This window comes from Mycetomoellerius zeteki, unplaced genomic scaffold (assembly GCF_001594055.1).
Source record: "Mycetomoellerius zeteki isolate Tzet28-1 unplaced genomic scaffold, Tzet1.0 scaffold62, whole genome shotgun sequence".
Taxonomy (NCBI): Eukaryota; Metazoa; Arthropoda; class Insecta; order Hymenoptera; family Formicidae; genus Mycetomoellerius; species Mycetomoellerius zeteki.
Window position 1 is genome coordinate 4269003 of NW_017257632.1, and position 14187 is coordinate 4283189.

At 37.5% G+C, this 14187-nt stretch overlaps 1 protein-coding gene across 1 annotated transcript; it reads right to left on the bottom strand.

Annotated features, from left to right (window-relative positions):
• Positions 1-2648: 2648 nt before the first annotated feature.
• Positions 2649-13372, bottom strand: LOC108728663 (uncharacterized). Its single transcript, XM_018457382.1, has 5 exons — positions 12899-13372; positions 5772-6056; positions 5397-5547; positions 5032-5245; positions 2649-4949 (listed from the first exon to the last, which is right to left on the bottom strand). Exons 1-5 carry the CDS (start codon positions 13221-13223, stop codon positions 2649-2651), a joined length of 3276 nt encoding a protein of 1091 aa, XP_018312884.1. The 5' UTR covers positions 13224-13372.
• Positions 13373-14187: the final 815 nt, after the last annotated feature.

The window sequence follows — 14187 nt, forward strand, 5'->3', positions numbered from 1 at the left end:
ATTTCTCGAACTGCAGTTAAGGGGCTCGTCAAAAGCATGTACAAATGACCGTCGCCATCGTTCGATTTCGTAGTCGCTATCTAATCAGTTTTTTATGGCACGTATTCTCATAAAAGCCTTTCCCTTTGCGGAGACTCGACGACATTGACTTTGCCGTCCTTCGCTTTCCTCGCCGCTGCAGCGCTGTACGAATCCCGCGATATTACAGCGAATCGTAATCATAACGGAGATCCGTATTCTCGACTATCTCCTTCTTTCCTCTCTTTATACATACGCTAGAACCCGTGGAGTTCCTTTAACTTTTTTGTTTCTGTATATATATTTATCAGACTTGGACGTGAAGATCTATTTTAAGATTGTGTATGTAGTTCTTTCGGGCGATCGCGCCAGAGATCCACTGGTACCCAACAATGCCCGTTAAAATTTTTTCCAAAAGACTTACAATAGAATTTCTTCGTCGCATAGCACCATGTCGAAAAGCGACGCGACGCGACGACGTAGTCGCGACGCGCCCGGGTCGCCGGAAGTCAGCCGCGGTCTTACAAAAATAACAACAGTAGTAGCGTCTCGTGTCCTGACCCTTCGCGCTGATCGATAATCGATAATTCTGTTTCTCGACTCGTTGAATACCACTGGAAGGCTATTGTTAATCAGCCGCGGTCTCGCAATCGGCGCCGCAACGCCTTTGTTATCACGAAAGAACCATCCGAAAAAACGTGAACAATTCATACTCTTGAAAGACATCAATATAGAAATCTGATCTGATTTTCTTTTTTTTCGCCAGAATGATCCGAAACGGATCTTTCTTCCTCTTGTACGTCTTAGGGTTACGAATGCTTTATAACGTTTATTCTCATTAGTTTATTAGTATTCTTTTGATCAGAGTATCCTAAAACGAACAGATTCTATCAATATGCCTACATTTAACATGGATATACCGTCGGTAATTTTTTTTAAAATCTGTTTTCAAAGTATTGTGGTGGCCCGCGATGTTCGATCATGTTTAATAGCGATAGCGTAACAATTAATTCATTGATTGCACGCGGTTCCGGATGCTTTTTACAGAGATAAAACGAAAAGCTTACATCGCGCGCTCCCTCACGTCGACACGGCGCGGCGTGGCGCGGCGTTAGAAAACGAAAGATCGTCACAAATGTCTTCCGAGCGAAAAAAGAGACCATCGGAAATGTTCTGAAGAAAAATATCGTTTTCCTTCCTCTTAAGGAAAAACACAGCGATACGACGATCGTTGGCCACACGAGCAAGACAGCCTGTGTACATTTACTAAACTTAACTTTCTTACGTAATGTTGAGAGATAATGTAGGATTTGTCTAGCTTAATGATTTACGTAGTTATATACATTATATACATGTCGCTGCATATAACATTGCATGCGTGCGCTTATATCGTTAAGAGGTGACTATAGAGCGGTGTATGTGATTGTGTACGAGTGTCTCTTTTTTATTATAATGAAAATTGTCTAGCTTATACACAGTACATTGGGTTTTCGCGAACGTTACTACATAAGATTTACTCCGTTACACACAGTAAACAATTATACGTTCCGATGATCCGCCGGCTAAATGTTCGCCATAGTTCTTTTCTTTTTTTTTTCGCATCGGGTTTATCACATAGTGCATTCAAAATAAATCAAAATGTACACTTGCGGAACGAAAACCGAAAATAAAGACTCGACGAATTTGAAATTAACGATAACAATACTCTTTTGAAAATACGTATCTAAATATGCAAAGAAAAGAAAAAAGTAATTGTTCTCAGGAAGAAATTCTTTTTACGAGGAAACGAGACATTCGGAAACTCTAGCATAGCACAGGTGCAAGTTTCCAAATCAGAATATTTTGTCTTGTAACATTAATTGAAAATAAAAAACGCGCGTAAACAATTTATATAAAATAAACATATAAAAATAACGATTTTCTGTGGATTCCATCGACTGTCTCCTTGAATAGCAATACATTTTGTGTCGCATTTTTATCACAGGATCTTTTTCTTAATATCGATAATCCTCTAGAGTGTCGTGCAAAGACGAATTCAAGAATATAATTTCAGAAAAAGGCTTATACTCGCACATTAGATATAACGTTATATATAGTACGTATACTATTAAAATTATTTAAAAAAATGTTAATTATATATTAAATCTTATTAATTATATCAAATCGAGCGACAACAAAATGTTATGCGAGTAACAAGGTTCGCATATTATTGCATTTCTCACCAAACGCGCAATATAAATATTTCTTTCTAATCATCTATTGGAAATATTTGTAATTAATGATATGAAATATATCATAATTTGAATCTCTTATATATCTTTGTCTAACATCTGCACTTAATCTGACCGATACTTCATTTTACCTTTGCGCGAGACCCTGTAGGATTATCTTTGTTCTATCATGAATAAACACTGTGAATAATTTCGTCTTGTTGCTTTAATCGAATAAAAACAACATAACTAAACATATAGATAATTTTAACAAACCGCATCACTCTTTATCATTATATCGCTTCACTATATTCGCTGATATACATTTCGACAGCGAAGAAGTCCGACGGATCCTTGTCTCTCTAGTAATCAAAGCGTCTTTCGCTATGCCGGAAACCCTAAATGTTGAGATCCCATTGTCTATTTAGACGTTGGAGCGGCCGACTGTTGATGCGGCGGCTGCCCCGTCATCCCCGTCAGTCTTGGTTGCGAGGAAGCGAGTAATTCCTTGTAATATGCGTTAAATTCCGGCGGTAAAAACGACGACGCGGCAGCAGCTGCGGTGGCCGTGGGCGGAATCGGCGGTGGGAACAAACCGTTATAGAACGCGGAATAGTACATGGGATCCAAAATTGGTAGGAACTTGCCGGACGCGTTTGGCAATTGTGGTAAAGGAAAGGGAGCAGAATTATTTTGTGGTACCGTCGGTACGAATCCCGATGGTATGCTGGGTAAACTGTGCCGCCGTCCAGCCTCGTTCTGCCTGGGTTCCTGATGGTGGTGATGATGATGATGATGATGATGCTGCTGTTGCGCTGCCAAAGATGATTTCTCGCCCTCGCTAATCCTACGATGTTGATGATCCCTACCGGCCTCCGCAGCCGCTTTCCTCCTATCAATGCTCATTTGTTGTTGTGGTTGCAGTGTCGTTGCCTGAATTCTAGGAAATGAACTTCCACTATGATTCAAATGATTCAAATTGGGTATGTTTGGTATGATGGGATGACTTGGCTTCCTTGGTGTGTATGGCGAAATCGGCTCATTTCTCACCGTATACTTTCCATTCACTTGTTGCTGCGATTGTTGCTGCCTCATTTGTACGTTACTTATCGTTCCTATCGCATTTTTATTAGGTGGACTTGGTATTTGGACGTGAGACGGTATGACGTGATGATTGTTTTTATGCTTGGGATTCACTAGTGTAATCTCGAGGTTATTCGACGCGATAGTTCGACTGTCAATTACGTTTTGGTAGGCAGGGAAGGGTATTCGCTTTGGACAGTCGACGATAGGTCTGTCCGACAATTTGTCCTTAGCTACGGGTGAATTCCGCACGTCCAGATTTAATGGATTAGGCCTCTGCACTACAGGTACTCTGACTATTTCTAGACTGGGCCTAGGGAACGTCGGTTTCTCGTTCTTTTGCGTCAGATCGAGAACACTTTGTCCGATGTCGTTGCTGGAGCTCATTTGTGGATGTTGCTGTGAGCGTTGTTGTTGCTGTTGTTGCTGTTGTTGATGCGGATGCGGCGAGTGATATTTTGGAGGAGAGTTCAAAATATCCTTGGGATTTCCATAAACCGTCCTTTCATTGTGCACAAATATCGACCTTGACTGTGTCACCTTTGGTGGTAATAACCTGCCATTTGGAATATTTGGTGGAACGAAACGATGGCTTGATTGTTGCACAGACGGAATCGTTGATGGTACGACGTTCGCGTTCGCATACAATTGCAACAGCGCGGTATTGTTCGAGCTACCGAGATTTATTATTCGACTGTTTATCATATTATTGTTGTTCATCATGCTAATATTGTTATTGTTGTGATGAACTGGTAATTGTTTAATCGTTGGTATTCGCGGCGGATGATTTTGATGCTCATGCGGCGATGGTAACATATGTCCTATGTCGGGTGTCACAGTGACTGATATCAATTTAGGAATGGAGTTGGGCGTAACTGGAAGTGGATACGGTGAGATCGACGGTTGCTTCTCTTCAGTAGACTTCATTGTAGCAGGAAAGGATGGTGATTGCTGCTGTTGATGTTGCGGCGACATGCCAACACAGCTTTGAATTACGCTCGGTCGTACGTCCAGATCGACGGCGGTAACTTCGAGACCGCCTTCACGCAAAATCTCGAGCTTACGTTTCTTAAAGCTGGGAATGATTATTTTGTCTCGACTCGTGTCGTTCTCGTTTTCAAGGTCGATCACTTCAGGTGATCTGGAGACTGGTGGCATTATCGTCTTTTCCGCGAATTTCTCGCCGCCGAATAGTGGTATATTTTCCTTGCCTTGTGCCAGTAAAGTTGTTTGCTTGGGATCCAACTTGATCTCCTTCATATCCTTCTCAGGTGGAGGCGTTAGAGTGACAACCGTCGACGCGTTTGCCGCTACACTAGTCACAGGCAAGCCTGGTGGCGAACACGATGGTGGAACTTGTTGGGATATCAAAGGACTGTTGAGCTGCCTCTCCAAGACACTCTGATTGTTACTGGTACCATTCGTCGGTGTTGTGGAGGGTGTGCTATTGGGCGTCGAGATAGATGTATTGGAGGATGGCGGTGGACTTGGCAGTTGGCTAGCTTGCTGGCTGGAAGGTGTCGTATTATTGGCGATTATTGTATTCAAAGATTTCAGGCGTTCCGGTTTCACTCGCACGCTACGTAACGAAGATGTCTTGCCGGTTTCGGCTTTGGGTTTCTCACTCAAGAGTAAAGTCTGCAAGTGGGAAAAGATATGGCATGAAAAAATTAAGTTGCATTAAGCGTACTATCACATTAATTAAATTACTGCCAATTACCGTTGTTGTTGCTGACATTATTGGTTGTAAGGGTGGTGTTGTGGTCGCAGGAATTACATCTATTGGTGGAGGTGTTTCCGACATATACAGCTCGCTCGATTCCTCCTTGATGTATAAATCTTCGGATGCACTCGTACTCTTGGTACGTCGTCCGAGATTCAGTCTCACTTTTGTTTCTTCGCCTCGTTGATACCTTTCGTAAGGTAACAATAATCTGCAGATACAATAAAATCTTTTTATAATTTAAACGCATTTATAGGGGATAATCTCTATATTAAAAAATATTTTTATAAATATATGTATACAGAGATATTAATGCTCAAATAAAGACAATCGCGTAATAAGAATCCGCTAAAATATTTTACCTTTCGTAATGTCTACGTGTAATAGTCGCTGCGCTAGTAGAACCCGTATTACCACCGATGTCATCATAGATGGTCTTCCAAAGGCGGCCAGCACTGACAGAGTCATAACCACCAAGCATTTGCACTTTTGTATAGAACAGGAACAGATCGACTATGAAAAAAAAAAAGATTGTTAGAGCCGTAAGCACGAAATAATTGTGATATATATATTGCGAGAAGGAAACCCTGCTGTGTCTTAGCTCTCTGCAGTCTAGCAGCCAAAGTTGCTGCAGCGGTATTACGCGGATAGAAATTTGAAAAATCAGAGAAACGCCTTTCCGGTGGCAAGACCGGTCATCGGATAGAAAATCCGAGGAAAAATAACAAGATACTGACTCTGCCTGTAGCCCAGCAGTGGCATCTTTCCGACCGGCGTACCCCGAGAGTTCATAAAACTCTGCACGTCGGTGATGAACTGCCTTTCTTCCGCGCTGGTCTTTCTCTCGCTCCGCCGTATCCCGGACGAGGGCGGTCTTCCGACCGTGGGTATCACCAAGCTGGTGATCGCCGACGTACTCTTCGACGTCGACGCCACTGAGGCTTCGCTCTCGTTCGAGGATTCGCCGGGCGAAGCGCTGCGCTTTTTACGCTTTCTTCGTGGTCTACCTTTTAATTTTGGCGCTGAAAATCATAAACATCATCACGTTAGATTTATCTGAAAATTGCTGAATATAATTTTAATATGTTTTAATTGTGAAAAAAGTCAGATGTCCATCCTCGACATACAAATATTCGTCGTAATATAACGATGCGATCATAAGAGATATTCATCATTAATAACGATAAGAATAACAATCGCAAAATATTTCAATTTGCTTTGATCTTTTCTTTTCGACAAAAAACTTGACGTTATTCAACGAGATTTGTAAAATTTATTATACTGAACAATCAAAAAGCTTCCATATTATATATCGTATGTCACCATTAGAGAGTTTACAGAAAATTGATCATTTAATAATGCATCTTTTAACTCTGTTGGTAGGATTGACAAATTTCTATATTTTTTGCACAAAATCTACATCAATGATAAATCGATCTTTTCCAGAAAAAATGGTCTCTTTTATTAAAAATAAAATAAATAGAAAATTTTGCTACCAATATTCTAATTCAATATTCTAGTATCACTCACAAGGGAAGTTTCACAATTGTCTCGAACCGATTTGATTCTCCATATATGTTGATAAACACGAAAATCTAAGAGAGAGAGAGACACGTATTTTTTTTATACGTGCGCTAACTCATGTTAAGGGATGAACACCCCTTTAAAAAAAAAACCGGTATTTCTATTTCGAGCCGAATATCGTCGGAAGTATAAAAGATGGAAAAAAATTTTTTAAACAAGTTGTACGGTTTCGAGAGTACTTCAATGTTGTGAAGAAAAAAAATTTGTTTAACTTTTTTGTTTAACAATTGTTAACAAAAAAATTAAAAAGAATTTTTTTTCTTCACAACATTGGCTGCGTTCGGAAACGTCGCTCGAATGCCTCGGATTCATCATCTGTCCTTGTTTAACACAATGTTAATTGAAGTACTCTTGAAATCGTACTTTTGTTTAAAAAATTTTTTTCCATCTTTTATACTTCCGACGGTATTCGGTTCGAAATAGAAATACCGGTTTTTTTTTTTCAAAGGGGTGTTTCATCCCTTAAACATGAGTTAGCGCACGTATAAAAAAAAATACGTGTCTCTTAGATTTTCGTGTTTAACAACATATTTCATGGAGAATCAAATCGGTTCCGGACAGTTGTGAAACTTTCAGTATCACTATACATTTTAGCGACAATTGATAGTGTTTCCAATTTAAGCTTTACCCAAAATAAAATCCGTAAATAATAGATTAAAGCCTGCGGCACACGATGCTTGTTTTCCTGATGGATTTCTAGCTGGATTAGAATCTTGCCATCGCATCGTATTGGTTGCGGACAGTGCCAGCATCGCAGCCAATACGGTGGCAAGAATCTATAATATTATAGCTAGCAATCCAGCAAGAAAACAAGCATCGTGTGTCGCCGGCTTAAGAATCAATAAATAAATTAGTTTTTTGTCACAAAACATTGAGTAATAAACGCAAACCAAATCTGTACTGGTAAACATTTTTAATTCTATTGTATACTATCATGTTTTTCTCATGAAATTAAAAATTAATATACAATTTAATAGCGTTTATATTATCTCCAAAGTTTCTGTTTTTATAAACGTGTTTCACACATTAATTTTAATTAAAAAAGATTTTACTATAAGATTTTGTTGCTATTAGTTTATTATTGTTGATTTGTTTGATTTTTTTAACTATTGTAATTAATATCTTTTTTGCATACGGTATAAAAATATATTTTTTAATATTACGTATTAATCGTTTTCATAGTTCCTGTATTAATCGTTTTCATTTATTCCATTGGAACAGTAAAATTCAGAATTTATCACGATTTTTTCCACCCACTCGACTTTTCTAGTCAACTCTGCCTGCTGGTCTGTTCAAATTTACTATACGATCATACCGTTTGAGTCAATAATTAAAAAGTTGTAAAAAATAAAAAAAATTCAACAGAAATCAAACAGAAAAAAATTTTTATATTAACCTTTAGTACAGACGATAGGTCGTTTGTGTGTATTAATTTTCATCACTTTTACAAATACACAAAAATTATTAAGTGATTCTTACATATACTTCAATATTTTTAGAAAGTACTTATAAAGTTGTTTTAAAAAAAAAAAAGGCTAGAGAGATCATTATTTTGCCAGGTGCTTCTAGTATTTCCAAGAAAAGAAATGCACAAGACACGAATGACTGCGAATGACCCCCACAATATTGTGTACTATACTAAAGATTAACAGCGAAGGCATCAAATACCAGAAAAAATAATCAAAATAACAAACTAAAGGGCTACGAGCTAAAGCTAGATGTTTAATGCTAATTACAATTAGCATTAATATCTGGCTAGGGCATGTAGCCTTTCATTTTGTTATTTTAATCATTAACCTAATTGAACCTTAATTTAGTTCCTTATTTTTAATTTACCAGAGAAAAAATTTTTTAATAAAATATTAGTAAGGAAATAAATTACATTTTGAGTCAAATACTCAAATCCGAACGGACCAGCGGGATTAAGATTACGATATATATTTAAGTACGTAACATTATTATATGTTATGTAGACACACGCGATGAATTAAACAAACTTATATTTCATATAAAATAACTGTTTCAAGCATTAATGTCGTAAGCACGATAATAAGGCACGTAAACACGATAGGCACACGTGACCTGTTGAATACTTTGTAGTGACTACAAGGTCGAGAAGATATTTATTTATTTATTTGAATGCGGAACAATGTTATCAACAAACAGACCGGATGTCGAAATGACTCGAAAGTTTGTAGTAAGCTATTTATACGATCATCTATTCTCAACTTTAATTTATCAATTTTATTAATTTAACTATTTATCCGATGTTCTTCACAACAAAATCGGCACGTTATAAAATCCAATCAAAGCGCGTTTTGTCCATTTAATTAAGACGTACTTTAATAGTAATTATCTGTAAGTAATATTCATGAAATTGCAATTGACTTTGTACTGACATCCGGTATACGTTTATATATTTCATTATCAACTTGCATAATATAACGCACAATGGTAATTTTCAACTGGGTAACAATTGTTGGGAGATAAGATTGTAGGTAGACTAGTTCCTGACATTCGATTATCAATAACAATAATTTACAGCCGATATTCACAGTCCGTTTTTGTTTCAACAAGATTTCATCTTAAGTATAATGTCTTACGCTAATACGGTTCTGTGATTAGTTAATAACTTATGATTAATTGAGACGGTCTTAAATGAAAAAATAAGAAGATGCAATATCTTAAAAATCGACACTTATAAAAAAAGACTGGACCACGTGACTCGTGCTTCTAAACTATTTTAACGTGTTAAAAGATTACACGAGGCCTGTTCTTTTTGGCTGAACTTTTGCACTGGTTCATCTTTCTTTCTCTTCTTTCCTCCTGGAGAGAAAAGGAAGAAAGATGAACTAGTGCAAAAGTTCAATCAAAAAGAACAGGCCTATATACATATGTAGGTACATCGGCACACGTGCGAACGCGCGACACGACGTGCGCATTCAACGGAATCGTATTCGCGCGAACACGAACTTATAATCATTTCCTTAGAAATTAACAAATACGTATATACTCTACTATCTTACCAGGTATATTCAGATAAACCACTTTATTATTCCGAATTCTCATCACAATCGCCATTGTTTCCGTAGTGAAGTTTCGGACGACACTCACGATTATAGGTTTATTGTCAAACAGGCGATAATCGTAATAATCCTCCGGCGACAGCAGTTTTTTTTTTTTTTTTTACCGTGGACAATGTAACTTGGCAAAGCGAAAATATACGACGAGCCCGGGCGGACAAAAACAAACGAATCACAGAGTTCGTTGTCGAGATGTCGAGTCGACAGGAACTCGATGAATTCGCGCAAAACGAATCTTTAAGTCTTCCAGCGACTGTTAATCAATCCACTCTAAAGACGATATTTTCCGTGAAACGCGTAGTTGACAACGAGGATACGAATCGTGTGGAATAAGTTCGTCGGCTGTACTATTTGCACACTACTGCCCACCCGTCACACGTACACACATACACATACGCACGCGATATTCACTACGTGTGCTCGAATCGCGATGGACGATATCCATACGTAATAAAGCGTCACGCTGGCGATGAACCAGATCGCGCGATAAAAAAAAAAACCACACTTTGATCGCGGAAGAAAAAACCGCAATTTGATCACGACCAATCGAAGCCGGACGATGAAAAGAGGCACACTAACGTCACTAACCGGTCGGCAGCTAGCGAGATCGGATTTTCGACACGAACGTCAATACGTTACGTGGCGGGGAGAGGAGGGACGAGAGGAGGGGGGAAGGGGGGGCACCGCCGATTTTTCGATCGGTCGCACGTCTCGCGAACGTCGGACGAATGCACGTCTCTGCACGATTGCACGCACGCGAGAGGCGAGCAGGCGAGTTGTCGCTTTCGTCACGAGCGCAGGATCATGCGTGCACGCCGCACGCGCGCTTGCCCCCGCTCGAATGTCGAATTACTCACGAGCGTCGAGCGATGCGTCGCGTCGGAAAAACGACGAATGTGCCAGAACTGCCAGACCGAGATGACGGCTTAACGGCGGATTCGGGTTTCGGCTCCTGACAATAGGATTGTCTAGAGCCTAACCGTTAATTCGGTTAGCTCGGTCGCGTCGCGATGCGGCCGCTAGGCGGTGGGCGCTGGGCGGCTTGGGCCTTATCTCGTCTATCGCATCCCATCGGGATAAGGACGTTTTCCGCATCGTGCACGAGCGATCCAATGAAACGGCGCGGTCGCAAACGCAAACGCGTTTTTTTTCCCAGCGCCGGCGCAGGCTACAGTCGGCACTTTCGTATGTGTTGTATCGTTAAGCGAGCGAGCTGTTATGTTCTGCCGATCGGTATCTTTGTGTTATCTCCGTGTTTCATCCGGCGAATACAAAGAGGAACGCGCGAGAATCGAAAATAATATCGCTCATCTCTTGTTTTATGTGTTCGGATTCTTCTCGACGAGCGTGTGCGTATGTATATAAATGCGCAAATTGAATTTATTATCGCGTGAGATTCAAGCGAAGCCTTAAAATATAGATATTATTGCAAAAAAAAATCTCTGTATGAACAGATATGAATCGATATCTTTACATCGCAAAGATATATATCATACGGTTTATTTATTCGTTATTAAACAGAAGAATATTAATTATATTGTATCCATTTACGAATGACTGAGAGAGAAGCTTTTAAAATATTTCATCGAAACGTTCTAAAATTACCTTCACACAAGTCCGCTCTTCTCTGTAGTTAACACAATTAAAGTATGGCTTCATATTTTTTATCTATCTCTTTTTTTACATTAAAGTAGTTGTCGATATTTACAATAAACACTTATTAAAAAAAAATCTCAAATCAAAATTGTATGAGATATTTAATAAATTATAATTAGTAAAGCATAAAACTGATAGATGAAACAATTCATAGTGAAAGATAAATAAGAAGAGAATAAAAGCTTTTTATTGATTTTTTACGTTTTTCGAAAATTATTTTCAATGTGAAGATATTATGCTGTGCTTTAATTACGTATTGCTTAGAATAGTTATTAGTAATAAATAAATGCAATCGAAACATTATCGCCTCAAGTTTCCAGTATTAAAAAAAGATACGTCAGGTTTTCGTACTTAATTGTAATATATTATCATTTTCTTTTTGGAAGATAAGTTAATAATGATGTCAGCACTTTTGTTAGTATTAATGGACAACGTATTCTCTGTGTGTGTATAGTGACATATTATACATAATATAATACGTTCGTAGTATCAAGCAAATAAACTCCAAGGTTACACGTTACAAGCGTCTTTATAAGTTAAACGCACACACAAACGCTAGCAGTTAAATGTGTGTATACCTACGAATATTTTCATCTCTCAGCAATCAAAATAATTTTTTTTCAAAAAATATATGCACGCAACATGATTAATAAAAAAATTTCTCCTACATTTTTCATTCGTCTTTTTCTTATCAAAAGAAAAATCATTTTTCGGTTGTACAACGATTTCCCGAATATTCCATATTATCTGTTATTTTGTAAATAAATATACAACAAATGAAAGAAATCTTGCAAGATCTTTTTACAAACCGAATAGTTAATTTTAATTCTTAATATACACGATTTTCGGTCCTTTTATTACACACACTTAATATACATGATTTTCGGTCCTTTTATTACACACAATGAGTCATTCGTGTTCCAGTTTAATTTTTATCGCTTTAACAAATATAGAAACATTATATTAATCCGATAGTAGGCGTGTGAATTGACTAACATTATAGTAGGCGCGTCTCGGTCATTTTGAAATATAAATTTGCTACATTAGGATATATAATATATTGTGTGTATAATCCATATATATATGTATATATGGATTGTAATTACACTAATTACTATAATAATAAGTAATAGTTAATGAAAAACATGTTAAAATAATGTTACATTATTAATCAATTACAAAGGAATATAATATAATTACTAGAAATAATTTTATTTATATGTATATGTTTTTGTTTTAACTTTATCTTACGAAAAAACATTAACAAACATTTAAACAAATTGAAAGATATAAATGGAAAACGGAAAAATAACTGGGACGCGACCATTCCCGGATTAAGTGATTCTTACATATGCTTTAACATCTTTAGAAAGTATTTGTAAAATTGTCTATTTACAAAAATTGTACAACATAAATATTATAGCTAATTACTTGATGCTTCTAATTTTTCAAAGAAAAGAAATGTGCAAGATGACGCAAATGACCCAATTATTGTGTGTACTAAAGGTTTAAATTAAATAATCGACAAATGATATACATACCCAAGTGATTACACAGCAGCTCATGAGTCTCGAGATCCGGATAGTCAAATGTGTCTCTGCAGAAGAGCACCTTGGTGCCTGGCGTCGCGGTGAAGCCTCCTAACGCGGCCGCGATGGACGAGCACAGCCAGGAAGGCTCGGCACCTTCGAGTCTACGTAGAAGTGCCCTATAGCGGCAGTATCTAGGATATGAGAGCACTACCACCTTCGTTTGGAAGCTGTCCGATCTTTTCGAAGAGTTCAGGTTGCTTTCGTATTCCTTCTGCTGTTTCTCGACGTCTGAGAAATCGATCCCCGGATCCGTCAGCACCTGCGGCTGCGGCATCTCGTATCTGAGTGGACTAGTCTCCGGGGACGACGTCGGGGTCGTCGGATAGGACACTTCCCGTCCCCACGACCATTCCAACGTAGGTGAAAGCCATGTGACTAGGTCGTGCACGCGGACGACTACTTTTTCTGAAATCGTCAGCACCTCGTCCTGCAAAGAAAAGTATTTCTCAATATACAATGTGTGAATTATGAGCATTGAATTATTTAAAAAGTATTTATCATTAGGGACATTATTATCTGCGCAGATAAATTAAATTGAAACCAGCAATAAATAAATATATAAACATGTATAACATATATCAGAAAAAATAGTACCAATTACTAGAAAATTTAGGAGAAATATAAGTTACGTTCTAAATTTACTGCCAGGGCTGAAAATTTATAGTTTATGTTATGTGCATGCGCTATAGATTCTCAGCACTGACAGTGAATTTTGGAACACAGCCATAGAAAATATATTGTACATCTTAACTATATATTATGAAATTATGGTAAGAAAACTAAATAAACTATATGAGTTAAGAAATATAATAATATTTAACTATTTGTAGTAAATATGATAGAATGAAGTACAAAAACAATAATAATATAAAATAATCTTAATATCTGGCGCTGTTTTGCTACGCAACAATATCAGTAAAGAGGTTAAATTAGAGCAAACTGACAATAGATTACAAATTAAAAACTAGTTTATTATAATATTAAAATTATACATAATTAATTTTTTCCACGACGATACATCTTGCAAGGGAACGTTTCGACTTACTTAGTCGAATACATAAAACGTATATAAAAATGTATATATAATAGATTAAAAATAATATAACAATAAGAAACATCAGAATTGAGTTAAAAAACGTAAGATGACAATGAAGCCACTATGAAGGACATAGTACGGCATCTAAATTCCTCATAATTGTTTCCTCGATCGAAAGCAAGAAAATAGAGTTTTTAATTAA